General features: G+C 49.7%; 1 protein-coding gene across 2 annotated transcripts in view; it reads left to right on the forward strand.

Moving 5' to 3' along the window:
- Positions 1 to 18,223, forward strand: part of znf407 (zinc finger protein 407) — a 214,053-nt gene extending 195,830 nt beyond the window's left edge. For both annotated transcript variants that reach the window (XM_065000139.1, XM_065000140.1), the window contains exon 9: positions 15,915 to 18,223. In XM_065000139.1, coding sequence (XP_064856211.1) covers positions 15,915 to 16,813 — 899 coding nt within the window. In that variant the 3' untranslated portion in view covers positions 16,814 to 18,223. The remainder of the gene's footprint in view (positions 1 to 15,914) is intronic.
- The last annotated feature ends 925 nt before the right edge of the window (positions 18,224 to 19,148 follow it).

Below are 19,148 nucleotides of genomic sequence, written 5' to 3' on the forward strand. Positions count from 1 at the left end.
TCTCTGCCATGCTAGGGCCCAGGTTAAGTGCAGTTGCAGGCTATTATACATCATTAGGGTAAGTAAGACTCAGCCACGGGGAGAAGAGAAATGGAGGCCTGGGACGGTTCATTGCTCATCGGCTGCATGGGGCTGAGGGAGGGACAGGGAGGCAGGAATAAGGCCTGGTATCATACACACTCGCACCATCGGACACATGCGCACAGACGCGTATGCAGGCACACACACACACACACACAAATCGCTGTGTCAATAAGACACTTTATAGGGGTTAAGGCACCACCGATCACTCCCACACTAGCCAGCCAGCCAGCCAGCCAGTCAACAACACTACACTCTACGTGGGAAGACAGAGTTGAAACTGGGACTCCTGGGATTTCTTTGTCTTTAGAATTAGTCCCATATCCGAGTAGCAACTTCCAGTTGGGCGTGGACTAGATTTGGGGGCTCAACGGTAGCTTTACTCACCTGGTCTTGCAGAGGAGAAAGCAAACTCAAAAGTGCTAGATAAAGGAGAGAGGGAGAAATACTAATTGTTCTCATTACGGAGGAGCAACTGTTAATCAGTAGAGCTTAAATAGAGGAGAGAGTGGTCTTGAAAGACACTGTAGTTACTGCAGCGAGGGCCACTTCCTCCCTCCGCCCGGAATTAAAACCCAAGGCCGGACGGCACAGTGGAACCGATCAGGTTTGAATGCTAATTTCGACAAAGGACAGTTCGATTAATAGATCTGCTCTTCTTGCTGATGAAGGAATCGGGCGTGTTTGAGATTGGAGTTTTAAATGCAATTTAGAGGAGAAAAAAACATGGCGAAAAAGAGAAGATATTTTCCCTCATTTAAAAAAAAGAATTAAAGCCCAGAAAGGCCATTACTAGGAGAGCATATTTTCTACAGGCAATTACAAGGTCAATACATCCTCAACATCCTCCCTTAAAGGTCCCCTACGTATGTTCTGGAATTGTGTTATTTTGTTCAACTTCTTTAATTGGCTCTGTATTGCCTGCGAAGACACACACGTGCACTTGTTTGTGCGCACACACACATACATTTAATGTGCACAAACACACACACACACACACACACACGTAGAGATCCAGTAGCTGGGGGAGCAGGGGGAGAGAAGGGCTGGTCTGGCTTGTCTCTCTGGGCTGGGTGACAGCTGTGTGTGAAGTCCTCTGAATCTGCCCACACTGTCATCTGTTCACATGAGATCTACACACACACACACACGCACACATGCAAATGCTTGTGAAGTGTGTAAGTGGTTTTTGTAAAGCATTCCTTCATTATTGACTGGAGTCCATATCCAAAACCTACAGTACCTTGAAAGGACAGAGATTGAAATTCAGGCGGCAGCAAACTGCAGAAGCGACAAAGAGTGAGGAGGAGAGAGGGAGAAGAAGACGAGCTGCGGAAGAGGCAGAGAAGACGAGCTGCGGAAGAGGCAGAGAAGACGAGCTGCGGAAGAGGCAGAGAAGACGAGCTGCGGAAGAGGCAGAGAAGACGAGCTGCGGAAGAGGCAGAGAAGACGAGCTGCGGAAGAGGCAGAGAAGACGAGCTGAGGAAGAGACAGAGAAGACGAGCTGCGGAAGAGGCAGAGAAGACGAGCTGCGGAAGAGGCAGAGAAGACGAGCTGCGGAAGAGGCAGAGAAGACGAGCTGCGGAAGAGGCAGAGAAGACGAGCTGCGGAAGAGGCAGAGAAGACGAGCTGCGGAAGAGGCAGAGAAGACGAGCTGAGGAAGAGGCAGAGAAGACGAGCTGAGGAAGAGGCAGAGAAGACGAGCTGCGGAAGAGGCAGAGAAGACGAGGCTGCGGAAGAGGCAGAGAAGACGAGCTGCGGAAGAGGCAGAGAAGACGAGCTGCGGAAGAGGCAGAGAAGACGAGCTGAGGAAGAGGCAGAGAAGACGAGCTGCGGAAGAGGCAGAGAAGACGAGCTGCGGAAGAGGCAGAGAAGACGAGCTGCGGAAGAGGCAGAGAAGACGAGCTGCGGAAGAGGCAGAGAAGACGAGCTGAGGAAGAGGCAGAGAAGACGAGCTGCGGAAGAGGCAGAGAAGACGAGCTGAGGAAGAGACAGAAGACGAGCTGCGGAAGAGGCAGAGAAGACGAGCTGCGGAAGAGGCAGAGAAGACGAGCTGCGGAAGAGGCAGAGAAGACGAGCTGCGGAAGAGGCAGAGAAGACGAGCTGCGGAAGAGGCAGAGAAGACGAGCTGCGGAAGAGGCAGAGAAGACGAGCTGAGGAAGAGGCAGAGAAGACGAGCTGCGGAAGAGGCAGAGAAGACGAGCTGCGGAAGAGGCAGAGAAGACGAGCTGCGGAAGAGGCAGAGAAGACGAGCTGCGGAAGAGGCAGAGAAGACGAGCTGCGGAAGAGGCAGAGAAGACGAGGCTGCGGAAGAGGCAGAGAAGACGAGCTGCGGAAGAGCAGAAAGACGAGCTGCGGAAGAGGCAGAGAAGACGAGCTGCGGAAGAGGCAGAGAAGACGAGCTGCGGAAGAGGCAGAGAAGACGAGCTGCGGAAGAGGCAGAGAAGACGAGCTGCGGAAGAGGCAGAGAAGACGAGCTGCGGAAGAGGCAGAGAAGACGAGCTGCGGAAGAGGCAGAGAAGACGAGCTGCGGAAGAGGCAGAGAAGACGAGCTGCGGAAGAGGCAGAGAAGACGAGCTGCGGAAGAGGCAGAGAAGACAGGGTCGAAGAGGAGCGATTTCGCACGCGCGAGAAAGACAGAGTGAGAACGAAGGAGAGAGTGAGAGAGAGTGAGAGAGAGAGAAGAGGGGGGGGGCTGGTTTACATAACACCGGAGATCGTCTTTGGCATGCGTCAGCCGCCGAGAGGCATCAATCACTCCATCTGTGTAAAATCACAAGCTGACTCCGATATTGCTAAATATTTATACTGTCAGATACACACAGGCAGTGCAGATGAAAAGGGCCATTCATTAGGCTTTCTCCAGCCTGTCAGCCTGCAGATGGAGATTAGAGGGAAACCTCCCACCACGGTCGCCTCACGCCGTCTCCCCACCGCTATATTTAGCCCCTTCACCACGATAAATATCTCCGCAATGCCTCTGTTAGGTAAATACGACCAGGGATGATCTGGAGGTAACATAAACAGAGCGTTGTGTCGTCGAGAGGTAACAACAGGGATGTAGTGCAGCAGGTTTGGGTTTGGTCAGGCCTGTTGCCTTGATTTTGCTAGGCCTTTGCTCTACCAAATGTTGTCTGTCTGTCTTTCGGTCTCTGTCTTTATTTGTTTCTCTCCCTTTCTTTCGCTCCTCGCTTTCTCTATCTTCTCTGGTTTAGACATGAAGCAAGCAGCTTATATTTTTTTTTTTATTTAACGAGGCAAGTCAGTTAAGAACAAATTCTTATTTACAATGACGGCCTACTGGGGAACAGTGGGTTAACTGCCTTGGTCAGGGGCAGAACAACATGTTTTCTTTACCTCGTCAGCTCGGGGATTCAATCCAGCAATTTTTCTGTTACTGGCCCAACACGCTAACCACTAGGCCACCTGCCCCCCCCACTAACCACTAGGCCACCTGCCCCCCCCCCCCACTAACCACTAGGCCACCTGCCGCCCCATATTTTTCATTACTCACAGAGGGCTGAATATTTCATCTGTCTGACTATCTGACTTTCAGATCATAGTAGCCCTGTCTGTCTGTCTGTCTGTCTGTCTGTCTGTCTGTCTGTCTGTCTGTCTGTCTGTCTGTCTGTCTGTCTGTCTCTCCCTCTCTGTCTGTCTCTCTCTGTCTCTCTGTCTCTCTCTCTCATTCTCTCTGAAGCAACACAGCAAAGCAACAAAGAAATATAAACTTTCATGCTTAATTATAGTGGAAATCTCCATGTTGATTAGGGGGGAAAATCTGCTTTATTCTTCCCGACTTCAAATTCATAATGAATCATTAAGTCATGTGAGAGATAGAGAGGGGACACAGGGATGGAGGGAGGAATGGAGATTGGAGGAGAAAGGGAAATGCGTGTAATTATCTTCAGAATGTAGACATCACCAGTAAATCCATGGAGCCATCTGACATGGCTAATTAAGGAAGCAATCAAAGGTCCACCTCCCGAGAGTTGGCGAGGTAGAGAGAGGGCGAGGTAGAGAGAGGGAGGTAGAGAGAGGGCGAGGTAGAGAGAGGGAGGCAGAGAGAGGACAAGGTAGAGAGAGGGCGAGGTAGAGAGAGGCAGGTAGAGAGAGGGTGAGGTAGAGAGAGGGAGGTAGAGAGAGGGTGAGGTAGAGAGAGGGTGAGGTAGAGAGAGAGGGAGGTAGAGAGGGGGAGGTAGAGAGAGGGCGAGGTAGAGAGAGGGCGAGGTAGAGAGAGGGAGGTAGAGAGAGGGAGGTAGAGAGAGGGAGGTAGAGAGAGGGGGAGGTAGAGAGAAGGCGAGGTAGAGGGAGACAGAGAGAGGGCGAGGTAGAGAGAGGGCGAGGTAGAGAGAGGGCGAGTTAGAGAGAGGAGGTAGAGAGGGGGCGAGTTAAAGAGAGGGAGGTAGAGAGGGGGCGAGTTAAAGAGAGGGTGAGGTAGAGAGAGGGCGAGGTAGAGAGAGGGCGAGGTAAAGAGAGGGAGGTAGAGAGAGGGCGAGGTAGAGAGAGGGAGTTAGAGAGAGGGAGTTAGAGAGGGTGAGGTAGAGAGAGGGCGAGGTAGAGAGAGGGCGAGGTAGAGAGAGAGGGGGGTAGAGAGGGGGAGGTAGAGAGAGGGCGAGGTAGAGAGAGGGCGTGGTAGAGAGAGGGCGAGGTAGAGAGAGGGGGAGGTAGAGGAGGAGGGAGGTAGAGAGAGGGAGGCAGAGAGGGCGAGGTAGAGAGAGGGCGAGGTAGAGAGGGAGGGAGGTAGAGAGGGGCGAGTTAGAGAGAGGGTGAGGTAGAGAGAGGGCGAAGAGAGAGGGCGAGGTAGAGAGAGGGCGAGGTAGAGAGAGGGCGAGGTAGAGAGGGCGAGGTAGAGAGAGGGCGAGGTAGAGAGAGGGCGAGGTAGAGAGAGGGGGAGGTAGAGAGAGGGAGGTAGAGAGAGGGGAGGTAGAGAGAGGGAGGTAGAGAGAAGGGGAGGTAGAGAGAGGGAGGTAGAGAGATGGCAAGGTAGAGAGAGGGCGAGGTAGAAAGAGTGAGAGAGAGGGAGGTGTAATCGGGAGAGTGAGACAGAGAGTGATGTAATGGGGAGAGTGAGAGAGAGAGAGGTGTAATGGGGAGAGTGAGAGAGAGAGCGAGGGAGGTGTAATGGGGAGAGAGAGAGAGAGAGAGGTGTAATGGGGAGAGTGAGAGAGAGGGAGGTGTAATGGGGAGAGTGAGAGAGAGAGAGGTAAAATGGGGAGAGTGAGAGAGAGGGAGGTGTAATGGGGAGAGTGAGAGAGAGAGCGAGAGAGAGGGAGGTGTAATGGGGAGAGTGAGAGAGAGAGAGGGAGGTTTAATGGGGAGAGTGAGAGAGAGAGAGAGAGAGAGGGAGGTGTAATGGGGAGAGTGAGAGAGAGAGAGGGAGGTGTAATGGGGAGAGTGAGAGAGAGGGAGGGAGGTGTAATGGGGAGAGGAGAGGGAGGTGTAATGGGGAGAGAGAGAGGGAGGTGTAATGGGGAGAGTGAGGGAGAGGGAGGTGTAATGGGGAGAGTGAGAGGGAGAGGGAGGTGTAATGGGGAGAGTGAGAGAGAGGGAGGTGTAATGGGAGAGTGAGAGAGAGAGAGGTGTAATGGGGAGAGTGAGCGAGAGGGAGGTGTAATGGGGAGAGGAGAGGTGTGTAATGGAGAGAGTGAGAGAGAGAGAGGTGTAATGGGGAGAGTGAGAGAGAGAGAGGGGAGGTGTGATGGGGAGAGTGAGAGAGAGAGGGAGGTGTAATGGGGAGAGTGAGAGAGAGAGAGGTGTAATGGGGAGAGTGAGAGAGAGGGAGGTGTAATGGGGAGAGTGAGAGAGAGAGAGGGAGGTGTAATGGGGAGAGTGAGAGAGAGAGAGGTGTAATGGAGAGAGAGAGAGAGAGAGGGAGGTGTAATGGGGAGAGTGAGAGAGAGAGGGAGGTGTAATGGGGAGAGTGAGAGAGGTGTAATGGGAGAGTGAGAGAGAGAGGTGTAATGGGGAGAGTGAGAGAGAGGAGGTGTAATGGGGAGAGTGAGAGAGAGGGAGGTGTAATGGGGAGAGTGAGAGAGAGAGAGGTGTAATGGGGAGAGTGAGAGAGAGGAGGTGTAATGGGGAGAGTGAGAGAGAGAGAGGGAGGTGTAAATGGGGAGAGTGAGAGAGAGGGGTGTAATGGGGAGGTGTAATGGGGAGAGTGAGAGAGAGAGGTGTAATGGGGAGGTGTAATGGGGAGAGTGGAGAGAGAGAGAGAGAGAGGGAGGTGTAATGGGGAGAGTGAGAGAGAGGGAGGTGTAATGGGGAGAGTGAGAGGGAGGAAGGTGTAAATGGGGAGAGTGAGAGAGAGGGAGGTGTAATGGGGAGAGTGAGAGAGAGAGAGGGAGGTGTAATGGGGAGAGTGAGAGAGAGAGAGAGGGAGGTGTAATGGGGAGAGTGAGAGAGAGGGAGGTGTAATGGGGAGAGTGAGAGGGAGGAAGGTGTAAATGGGGAGAGTGAGAGAGAGGGAGGTGTAATGGGGAGAGTGAGACAGAGAGAGGTGTAATGTGGAGAGTGAGAGAGAGGGAGGTGTAATGTGGAGAGTGAGAGAGAGGGAGGTGTAATGGGGAGAGTGAGACAGAGAGGTGTAATGGAGAGAGTGAGAGAGAGGGAGGTGTAATGGGGAGAGTGAGACAGAGAGAGGTGTAATGTGGAGAGTGAGAGAGAGGGAGGTGTAATGGGGAGAGTGAGAGAGAGAGGAGGTGTAATGGGGAGAGTGAGACAGAGAGAGGTGTAATGGGGAGAGTGAGACAGAGAGGTGTGTAATGGGGAGAGTGAGAGAGAGGGAGGTGTAATGGGGAGAGTGAGACAGAGAGAGGTGTAATGGGGAGAGTGAGACAGAGAGAGGTGTAATGGGGAGAGTGAGAGAGAGGGAGGTGTAATGGGGAGAGTGAGACAGAGAGGTGTGTAATGGGAGAGTGAGAGAGAGGGAGGTGTAATGGGGAGAGTGAGACAGAGAGAGGTGTAATGGGGAGAGTGAGACAGAGAGAGGGTGTGTAATGGGGAGAGTGAGACAGAGAGAGGGAGGTGTAATGGGGAGAGTGAGACAGAGAGAGGTGTAATGGGGAGAGTGAGACAGAGAGAGGTGTAATGGGGAGAGTGAGACAGAGAGGTGTGTAATGGGGAGAGTGAGAGAGAGGGAGGTGTAATGGGGAGAGTGAGACAGAGAGAGGTGTAATGGGGAGAGTGAGACAGAGAGGTGTGTAATGGGGAGAGTGAGAGAGAGGGAGGTGTAATGGGGAGAGTGAGACAGAGAGAGGTGTAATGGGGAGAGTGAGACAGAGAGATGTGTAATGGGGAGAGTGAGACAGAGAGAGGTGTAATGGGGAGAGTGAGACAGAGAGAGGTGTAATGGGGAGAGTGAGACAGAGAGGTGTGTAATGGGGAGAGTGTAATGGGGAGAGAGAGAGGGAGGTGTAATGGGGAGAGTGAGACAGAGAGAGGTGTAATGGGGAGAGTGAGAGAGAGGGAGGATTGTAATGGAGAGAGTGAGACAGAGAGGTGTGTAATGGGGAGAGTGAGAGAGAGGGAGGTGTAATGGGGAGAGTGAGACAGAGAGAGGTGTAATGGGGAGAGTGAGACAGAGAGAGGTGTGTAATGGGGAGAGTGAGAGAGAGGGAGGTGTGTAATGGGGAGAGTGAGAGAGAGGGAGGTGTAATGGGGAGAGTGAGACAGAGAGAGAGGTGTGTAATGGGGAGAGTGAGAGAGAGAGAGGGAGGTGTAATGGGGAGAGAGAGAGGTGTGTAATGGAGAGAGTGAGAGAGAGGGAGGTGTAATGGGGAGAGTGAGAGAGAGAGGGAGGTGTAATGGGGAGAGTGAGAGAGAGGGAGGTGTAATGGGGAGAGTGGGAGAGAGAGCGAGGGAGGTGTAATGGGGGAGAGAGAGAGAGGGAGGTGTAATGGGGAGAGTGAGACAGAGAGAGGTGTAATGGGGAGAGTGAGAGAGAGAGAGGTGTAATGGGGAGAGTGAGAGAGAGAGCGAGGGAGGTGTAATGGGGAGAGTGAGAGAGAGAGGTGTAATGGGGAGAGTGAGAGAGCGAGAGGGAGGTGTAATGGGGAGAGAGAGAGGGAGGTGTAATGGGGAGAGTGAGAGGGAGGTGTAATGGGGAGAGTGAGAGAGAGGGAGGTGTAATGGGGAGAGTGAGAGAGAGGGAGGTGTAATGGGAGAGTGGGGAGAGAGAGAGGGGGTGTAATGGGGAGAGTGAGAGAGAGGGGGAGGTGTAATGGGGAGAGTGAGAGAGAGGGAGGTGTAATGGGGAGAGTGAGAGAGAGAGATGGGGAGGTGTAATGGGGAGAGTGAGAGAGAGGGAGGTGTAATGGGGAGAGTGAGAGAGAGGGAGGTGTAATGGGGAGAGAGAGAGAGAGAGGGAGGTGTAATGGGGAGAGTGAGAGAGAGAGAGGGAGGGAGGTGTAATGGGGAGAGAGAGAGGGAGGTGTAATGGGAGAGAGAGAGGGAGGTGTAATGGGGAGAGTGAGAGAGAGAGGGAGGTGTAATGGGGAGAGTGAGAGAGAGGGAGGTGTAATGGGGAGAGTGAGCGAGAGGGAGGTGTAATGGGGAGAGTGAGAGAGAGGGAGGTGTAATGGGGAGAGTGAGAGAGAGGGAGGTGTAATGGGGAGAGTGAGAGAGAGGGGAGGTGTAATGGGGAGAGAGAGAGGTGTGTAATGGGGAGAGTGAGAGAGAGGAGGTGTAATGGGGAGAGAGAGAGGGAGGTGTAATGGGGAGAGAGAGAGGGAGGTGTAATGGGGTGAGAGGGAGGTGTAATGGGGAGAGAGAGAGGGAGGTGTAATGGGGAGAGAGGGAGGTGTAATGGGGGGGAGAGTGAGAGAGAGGGAGGTGTAATGGGGAGTAATGGGGCGAGAGGGAGGTGTAATGGGGAGGTGAGAGAGAGGGAGGTGTAATGGGGAGAGGGAGAGTAAGGGAGGTGTAGGGAGGTGGGAGAGGAGAGAGAGGGGAGGTGTAATGGGGAGAGTGAGAGAGGAAGGTGTAATGGGGGAGAGAGAGAGAGAGAGAGGTGTAATGGGGAGAGTGAGAGAGAGGGAGGTGTAATGGGGAGAGTGAGAGAGAGAGGTGTAATGGGGAGAGTGAGAGAGAGGGAGGTGTAATGGGGGAGAGTGAGAGAGAGGGAGGTGTAATGGGGAGAGTGAGAGAGAGGGAGGTGTAATGGGGAGAGTGAGAGAGAGGGAGGTGTAATGGGGAGAGTGAGAGAAGGGTAGGAAGGAGAGTGGAGGAGTGACTGAAGCAGTCTGTTCTGTTGGGCTCTTTGTGATGATTCCATGTGTCAGTCCTCTGAGCGGAGGCTCATATGCAGGCCTCACTAACCTCAGCTCCTTTATCAAGCTTTCCATCTGACGCTAACTATCACAGATATTGTGCCCCAGTGGAAGTGTGTGTGTGTGTGTGTGTGTGTGTGTGTGTGTGTGTGTGTGTGTGTGTGTGTGTGCGTGCGTGCGTGTGCGTGCGTGCGTGCGTGCGTGCGTGCGTGCGTGCGTGCGTGCGTGCGCGCGCGTGCGTGCGTGCGTGCGTGCGTGCGTGCTTTTCAGCGGTGCTCTGTAAGAGAACCCATGGTGACTTATGGGGCACATGTATAATGTAACGGCAACTCCGCTAGAAAGCAGCTTGGGCCATGGTGGTAATTCACCCAAGAGTCAGTGAAATGTGTGTGTGTCTGGGATTCCTCAGAACGAATCATCCAGTCCTCTTCCAATTTCTGGGTGGTCAGGAAGGTCAATGAGACAAAAGTTCAGACCAACCCCCCCATACCCTCACCTCACGTTCTCGCCACCCTCCGTCCCCTGGTGGCAAAGGCGTGGGTGACTAGGGGGTCAGCCAGTCTTGGCCAGGGGAGAGTCAGCAGAAAAGGAGCTGAGGGGAGAGAGAGGATTGCAGGGAGGAGAGAGAGGAGTGCAGGGAGGAGAGAGAGGAGTGCAGGAGGGAGAGAGAGGAGTGCAGGGGGGAGAGAGGAGTGCAGGGAGGAGAGAGAGGAGTGCAGGGAGGAGAGAGAGGAGTGCAGGGAGGAGAGAGGGGATTGCAGGGAGGAGAGAGAGGAGTGCAGGGAGGAGAGAGAGGATTGCAGGGAGGAGAGAAAGGAGTGCAGGGAAGAGAGAGAGGAGTGCAGGGAGGAGAGAGAGGATTGCAGGGAGGAGAGAGAGGAGTGCAGGGAGGAGAGAGAGGAGTGCAGGGAGGAGAGAGAGGAGTGCAGGGAGGAGAGAGAGGATTGCAGGGAGGAGAGAGAGGAGTGCAGGAGGATAGTGACCTGGCTGTATGCGTTGTGGGTGACCAACACTGTACCAAACCCTGGTTGTATGCCGTTCTTCCTTTGACTGGCAGCCCTATGCCCTAATTATATGTCCTTAAAGGCCCACTCTGTGATTTTTATGATTACTTATGATTATTTAAATGAATGATTTAAACCCATTGATTCTTGAAGAATATAACTTATGTGCCTCTTGAGCAACATGTTGAATATACGGTTGACCTAGAAAGATCAGTGTGCCCTTGTATGGCTGTTTGTCCTCCACCCTTCTCTCTCCTCCTATCCTTCTCTCATCTTTCTCCCCTCCTCATCCGTCTCTCTCTCTCTCTCTCTCTCTCTCTCTCTCTCTCTCTCTCTCTCGTTGATTCATAGAGCTTGTAAAGCTGACAGTGGTCCCTCTCAGTCCCTTTCAGCTGGAACAAAGCAGGTGACAAGAACACCTCCCTCGACGGCTGACCTGTTGGTCCCCACTCCGCCTCTCCTTGCCTGGGCTTGGAGGGGGGGGGGGAGTGGGTCTACTTTCGAGCATGTAGCCTGTTCCTTGTAATGGGGGGTGCGTCCTTCTGCTAACCCTCCCCCTAACCTAACCTCCCATGCCCCCCCCCAACCCATCCTTGGTGACCTGGATACATGCTCTCTCTGACACTTGAACTACTTAGCTGTGTCACCTTCAACGCCCCGACAGCACCTCGGACGCCCATCCTGCTTGTGCATCAGCTGTACAACGGCCTCACAATATAAAATATCTCGGGTTTAGTGGTCTCGCACCGCCCCGTTCGAAGCATCCAGGTTCATATCTCTAATTTTACGTAATCGTGGGATTGGGATTGTAAAGGATGCGGTTTGAAAATAATTGATCTTAAAGCCAATGTGTTTTTCACAGTGTTGTCATTGTGCTGTCATGTTTGATATAATTGACTGAGCTGGCTTATGCTTATGTCCAATCCAGGTTCGACTGTCCACTATGTCTAGGATGATACGTAATTCCCTCTAAATGCTGTATGTTCAGTTCAGTGTTAAGGCAGTTCAGACAATGTTAAGGTTGAATTGTGTAATTGATTGGTCGGGGCTGCATGTCGGTGTTAAAGGTTAATTCCTCCAACTCCTGGTGTCTGACCGCTTCCCAGGCGACGGCCCTCTCCTCCCTGAAGTAATGCCACTTAGACCCCCCTCCTCTCCCCAACACCACAGGCTGTGCTGGCTGGAGGCATTGATCCACTGATCAATATATACAGTTGAAGTCGGAAGTTTACATACACCTTAGCCAAATACATTTAAACTCAGTTTTTCACAATTCCCGACATTCAATCCCAGTAAAAAAATCCCTGTCCAATTAGGATCACCACTTTATTTTAAGAATGTGAAATGTCAGAATAATAGTAGAGAGAATTATTTATTTCAGCTTTTATTTCTTTCATCACATTCCCAGTGGGACAGGCGTTTGCATACACTCAATTAGAATTTGGTAGAATTGCCTTTAAATTGTTTAAACTTGGGTCAAAGATTTCGGGTAGCCTTCCACAAGCTTCCCACAATAAGTTGGGTGAATTTTGGCACATTCCTCCTGACAGAGCTGGTGTAACTGAGTCAGGTTTGTAGGCCTCCTTGCTCGCACACGGTTTTTCAGTTCTGCCCTCACATTTTCTATAGGATTGAGGTCAGAGCTTTGTGATGGCCACTCCAATACCTTGACTTTGTTGTCCTAAAGCCATTTTGCCTCTACTTTGGAAGTATGCTTGGGGTCATTGTCCATTTGGAAGATCCATTTGCGACCAAGCTTGAACTTCCTGACCGATGTCTTGAGATGTTGCTTCAACATATCCACATAGCATCATGAGGCAGGAAAATGATCTATTTTGTGAAGTGCACCCATCCCTCCTGAAGCAAAGCACCCCCACAACATGATGCTGCCACCCCTGTGCTTCACGGTTGAGATAGTGTTCTTTGGCTTGCAAGCCTCCCCCTTTTTACTCCAAACATAACGACGGTCATTATAGCCAAACAGTTGTATTTTTGTTTCATCAGACCAGAGGACATTTCTCCAAAAAGTACGATCTTTGTCCCCAAGTGTAGTTGCAAACTGTAGTCTGGCTTTTTTATGGCGGTTTCGGAGCCGTTGTTTGCTGAGTGACCTTTCAGGTTATGTCGATATAGGACTCGTTTTACTGTGGATATAGATACTTCTGTACCTGTTTCCTCCAGCATCTTCACAAGATCTTTTGCTGTTGTTCTGGGATTGATTTGCACTTTTCGCACCCAAAGTACGTTCATCTCTAGGAGACAGAACGCATCTCCTTCCTGAGCAGTATGACGGCTGCATGGTCCCATGGTGTTTATACTTGCGTACTATTGTTTGTACAGATGAACGTGGTACCTTCAGGCGTTTGGAAATTGCTCTCTAGGATGAACCAGACTTGTGGAGGTCTACCATTTTTGGCTGATTTCTTTAGATTTTCCCATGATGTCAAGCAAAGAGGCACTGAGTTTGAAGGTAGGCCTTGAAATACACCCAAAGGTACACCTCCAATTGACTCAAATGATGTCAATTAGCCTTTCAGAAGCTTCTAAAGCCATGACATCATTTTCTGGAATTTTCCAAGCTGTTTAAAGGCACAGTCAACTTAGTGTATGTGATCTTCTGACCCACTGGAATTGTGATACAGTGAATTATAAGTGACATAATCTGTCTGTAAACAATTGTTGGAAAAATGACTTGTGTCATGCACAAAGTAGATGTCCTAACCGACTTGCCAAAACTATAGTTTGTTAACAAGAAATTTGTGTAGTGGTTGAACAACGAGTTTTAATGACTCCAACCGAAGTGTATGTAAACTTTTGACTTCAACTGTAGCTGCATCTGTAGTGTACACTACACTGACTCCAAGCTGTTGGTTGCATGGTAATGAGGTAGGCTAAAGGCGTTCGCATGCTTCCCAGCCAAAACAGTTTCTGGACAGGTATTATGACAACATTTTGTGACGGTTTTGATCGTTTTGGACTTCGGCTTCGCCCACATTTTTTTCTCAGCGCAAGCTGAAGTGCCTGTTGTGATTCAACGAGTGACGACTCCACTTGAGACATACTGCGCCAAACAGCACATAGTCAGATGTAAAATTGCGAGACTCGGATCTCTTCGGCAAAACATTTCAAAATGAATGCCAGATATTTTTTAATGATCTTAGATTAATTCCGACTATTTTGAGGAAGTGTATACCGCCTACGGCATCTCAAAATGGACAAACAGTACTATTTTCTCGTTTTTCAAGGTCTTTAAGTATGCAAGCACACTGGCTGTGTATGTGTGTCGGACTGACTGACTGTGTCGTTTTGTCCGTCTGCATTCTCCTGTGTCTCTGACACTATAATTCTCGTATTCTTTATTCTCTCCCCATTCCATCTCTGTTGTGGCTTTTCCCTCGTTCTCTGTAGGGAGGCCACTCTCATCTGGAGAAACGGCATCAAAGCCTCCCTTCCATCGCTCCCCTTCTTTCTTTTTATCTTATCCTCACCCGAGCCTCCATCTTGTTTGGCATCACTTCAAATAATGCAGTGTGCTTCTCTCTGTCCTCACGACTCGCTGGTTAAAGGAATCAGTCACTCAGAACACTCAAAACACATATTAAAACACGCATCAGCCTCTCGCCGGGGCCAAATCACGCTGTTCAAATGTTGTTCTTCCACCGGGAGTGCGGGGACAAGTGAAGAGATGGGATGTGCAACATTAACTTGATTCGCGGTGGCGGCGGCGGCGACTGAGTGACACCCCATAAACCTCAGCGGGCAGGCAGGTTGCTGCTAGGCCCGGCAGACAGCACCCTGCGGATAATGTGACACACGCTAGCGATGCCTCCTATATGCCACACACACACACACACACACACACACACATACACACACAACACATAAGCGCACACACATAAGCGCACACACACACGTACACATACTCGTTTTATGGTCATGTATAAAACATCACAGCATTGAGTTATTGTCCTCTCCGGTTGGCCTCTCGGCTCTTAGCAGTTGAGCGTTGGCATAAACCGGTAGCAGTATAGCGGTGGCTAGTGGGTCTCTGTAACTTCTGCTGTACTAAATGTCAGCCTCCCATCCAGAGGGACAGGCGTCCTAGTTGTCACAGCACTTGTTCTATAGACTGTCCATAGACTGACCGTAGTGTTTCCGACTGAAGTATTCATGACTATGTGTTCACTCTGAATTATGGAGACTTGGTTTCCTGTCGTGTCATTATACTTCTCACGGAAGTTGAATGTTAGTTTCTATTGCGATGAAGCCTGCCGACCGTGTACTTCAGGAGATTAGTGAGATTTTGCATTTCATTTTTCGACGTGTATTGTTACAGGTTTGCGCTTAAATACATTATGCGATCCATCCAGAGAGAGAGGGAAATAGAAGGACAGGAGAGAGAGGGAAATAGAAGGACAGGAGAGAGTGGGAAATAGAAGGACAGGAGAGAGAGGGAAATAGAAGGACAGGAGAGAGAGGGAAATAGAAGGACATGAGAGAGAGGGAAATAGAAGGACAGGAGAGAGAGGGAAATAGAAGGACAGGAGAGAGAGGGAAATAGAAGGACATGAGAGAGAGGGGAAGAGAGATGAGAGACAGACAGACGGGACAGAGAAAGACATGGAAAAGGGCAAACAGTGGTAGGATGTAGGGTCGACTCTGATAAACGAAGAGGAGAGGGCAACTGATACAGCTCTCCCCTTCTCCTCTGTCCGGAATGAAACCGGCATCGCTCGGCCACAGTCATCTATACTTATATTTCACTCTGATGTTACGTGTCATTCATGGGGAACGCACAAAGTATCGAGTGAGTGTCTCCTGTTCCTGTTCCTCTCCAAATCCTTTTTCTCTGGATAGATTGTGCACGTCTGAATCCTCTGAGCTGCTCTCAGCCTTAAACAATGCCATTTCTAACACCGTTCCCATCGCCTTGGCAACTCCATAGCAACCTGTGGTCTGCCAGGGCATGGTGTGGATCAATTAGCACCATCTGATGTCTCACCACTTCTTGTCGCCCATTGTAATATCTTGATATTCTCTTATTTGTGTATTTACTTTTTTTTTTAACAAATATTGCGCGCTAGATTATTTTTCATATGAAGTTAATGGAGCATTTCGATATATATTTTTTATGTTATGCTCTGCTATTACATAAACTTTGCCAGTGGCCTGCAGAACTGGATTTAAAAAGGAAGAAAGAAACAATAGAGAGACAACATGTCCCTGGCCAATAGAATAAATGGACATTAAAAAGAAAGGAGGACCAAGGCACTTTTTATAAAATGTATAGAAATGCCTTTATTTGTAAACAAAAATGTCTAAATCTGACGTGTTTTGGTGTTCTTTTGAACAAAGCATTTTCCCATCAACCCTGATTGAAGACACGAGGGCATGGTTACAGCATAGTTAATAGTCATTGTTCTACAAGAATAAATGGTAACTGGTGCTATAAGTATAGTCCTAATTACTCAAATGTCCATTGACAGAATATTATCAAAACCCAATGCACGTCATACTGCTTTGTCATTAACGCTGCTCCATATCTCTGTGTTTTTCCCAGGTATCGTGTCCAAGTCGTTCGAGTGTCGTCTAAAGGGCCAGGGAGCCACATTCGTGGAGGTTGACACAGCGTTTGACGGGGCCTTCCCGGTGCGGAGGGTGGGCTCCATGGAGGGGCTGGAGGGCCAGGAGAGTGTCCAGCAGGTGATTATCATCCAGGGTTACGGCGATGGGGAGATGGCCTTCGACCAGGCCCTGGAAGAGTCAGCCGCTGCCACCCTGCGGGACCTGGCCATGGCGGGCCAGGTGGCCGAGGTGCTCCACATCACCGAGGATGGCCAGGTCATCTCCTCAGGGAGGGAGGTGTCTGCAGGCGGGGCACATCACCTGGCCGGAGGCACCACCCAGTACGTCCTGCTGGAGTCCGGCGGGTCTGCAGCCGGAGGTCACGGGGGTCACGGAGGAAGGGCGATGCACCACCACATGGTGTCGGAGTCATCCACGGCTCTGGATGCCCTCCTCAGTGCCGTCAGCGAGATGGGCCAGCAGGAAGAAGACAGCCAAGAGGTCATGACCCAGGAAGTTGTGTCAGAGGTCATGGAGCGAGTGGAGGAGGAGGAGATGGAGGTGGAGGTGAAGACGGAGGAGGAGGTGTGCGAGGAGCAGCAGGTACAGGAGGAGCAGGTGGTCCAGGAGGTGCTGCAGTTTGCAGCCAGCCAGCTGATGATGAAGGAGGGGCTGACCCAGGTGATCGTCAACGATGAGGGGACCCACTACATCGTGACGGAGCTGGATGACAACACCCTCCAGGTGGAGGGGACCATGTACACCCAGCATCAGGGAGGGGAGGACGACCAGCAGAGTGAGGGTGTTTCAGAGGGCCAGGCTGGGGAGAGGATGGTCTACTACCTGGATGGAGCTCCACACAACGTGGTTCTGGAGAAGGTGGAGGTGGACTAGTCAGTGACTGTGGCAAGTTTCCTTGATTCCTCGAGTCCTCTCTCCTCACCTCCTTCTCAAAAGCAGTTGGATAAGAAGTTATAGGGGAGTGACCTCTGTCCTTTTCATCCATTGGGTTTTGAGAAGGAGGAGAGAGGATGCAAGAAATCAAGGAAATGCAATTGAGACTCTCCCTGTATGATGAACAAATGTCCAGCTTAAAGCCCTTAAGAGTCTTTCTCTTTGTCTCTTTCATGGAAAATGTAATTATTTTTTTTACATAGCTTTATCTCCATTTTGTAACGATTTACTCAGGATAACCTTGACATCTATGGAGTTATAGTGAGGGTCGAAGTTTATTTGCTAATTATTTAACATATGCATAATTTTACAGGCAATGACAGAATTACCACTTGTTTTTGGAGTCATGACTGGAAATACATAGGCTATTTTCACATGGTTCTATTTTTTGAAATGTGTTCAATTACAAAAAAATTATTTTAAGATTACATTTCCAGCAGGACATTTTCACATTACCTAGAAAGACTTACAATCTTTAAGTTGCATGGTTTGGTTTTATTGAAAGTTAGAGAATAATAACAGCTTTATTTTCAAGGACATTTTCACCCCAAAAAATGATATTTTGGTATTTGTTTAATTAGTCCATTATTGATACAGTCCCACAAGGTTTTGCATGTCATCAATCACTTTTTGAAGATATATCACTTTCGAAATACAGAAATACAGCCGGTGTGATGCATGTGGTGTAAAATGCAGCATCATGTGGTGTAAAATGCAGCATCGTGTGGTGTAAAATGCAGCATCATGTGCATCATACCTGCTGTACTTCTGTATTTTGAAAGTTACATCTCTTGAAAACTTGATTGCTGACATGCAACACATTTCTGTACTATATCAACAATGGACTAATAAAACAAATTCCAAAATATCGTTTTTTGGGTGGAGTTTTCCTTTAAGTAGTGAATTAATTTGCAATTAAAAATGTAAAAAAAAAAAATGTTTGCTCATTTAAAAAGGTACATTAATAGGTAATGTTTTGATAAGACCGGCTATTACAACTTACCTTGCTGAATCTAGGACCAATAGTATTTTGGACATCGAAAATATCCAGGAGGCTGATTGGTCTAAATCCAGGGGCAGTCCAATGATTGGCTTTTCTTTCAGCAATTGCTCAATATGGTCAGGATGCTGATTGGTCTGAATCCAAGGGCAGTCCATCTGTTTTTCAGGATGTTCTCAAAATGGCACGGCGCTGAGTTTCTGATAATCATAATTCAATTCAAGTTGACAAGTATTTTTTTTCCCATTGGCTTTACTGCTCTCAGTCAATGTAAATATATGTTTCTGTAAATGAAATTGTAATGATACTGGCATTTGAGTAATGACAATAAAGCCCAATCTTCATTTGGAGGGGTGTTAGTTCGCCTCAAGTTTTCTTTGACAGTGATACAATCTCCTATTCACATAAACCACATGAACTTACATGCATCAACTGGCATAGGAGCTTCGACCAAGTGTGTTTCCAATCACCATCATCATGATCATCACCATTGTCATTATCACCATCATCATGACCACCATCATCCTAATCATAATCCGCCTCTCCCTCGGTCAGCCCCCTATTCTCTCCCTCCATTGTGTTGAACAGAACACTCACAATCTTTCTCCTTACAGTATTCAAGAGCTGGAAGAGGGAATCAATATTCACTTAGGGCCGTAGTACAGCCTCGGCTCTGATTGAGTGAGTGGGAGCCCAGCATGACGGCTATGAACACAATGCCGAAGACTGGCTTTCACACAGGGGCCATCAGGAGATCATCCCTTTAATGTAACACACAGCCAGGTGTGTGTGTGGAGAGAGAGAGAGAGAGAGAGAGAGATGTGGGCTGGCTGAGAGGAGTGGATTACAGCTGGTTTGAGTGAGTGAGGTGAGAGACGAACAGCAACAGAGAAATCCCCCTCATAACCACCGTTGGAAGGTGAGCCTGTAATTTCACATGGCATACTGTATGTCTCTCTGCTACACAGGACTATAGCACAGGACCCTGCCTCAGCTAAAACCTACAATCCTAGCTGTCTCCTTTCACACTTTCTCCTCCCAGTTAACGCACAGTTAACACAATTAGATCACGTGAATCACCACGGTGTGTGGGTTTCTATGTGTGTATCGCTGTGCGCGTGTGTGTACGTGTAATATGCTTGTGTATGTGCATGCGCGCGACGTGTGTCTCACTCTCTCCACCCTGTGCGGCTTCCTAATCAGAGACGGGTGGCTCATTATTAGCTACAGCAGGCCGTGCGTGTGACATGGAAGAGGGAGAAATTAGCAGCTGTC

The sequence above is a fragment of the Oncorhynchus nerka genome, linkage group LG14 (assembly GCF_034236695.1).
Source record: "Oncorhynchus nerka isolate Pitt River linkage group LG14, Oner_Uvic_2.0, whole genome shotgun sequence".
NCBI classification, from domain to species: Eukaryota; Metazoa; Chordata; class Actinopteri; order Salmoniformes; family Salmonidae; genus Oncorhynchus; species Oncorhynchus nerka.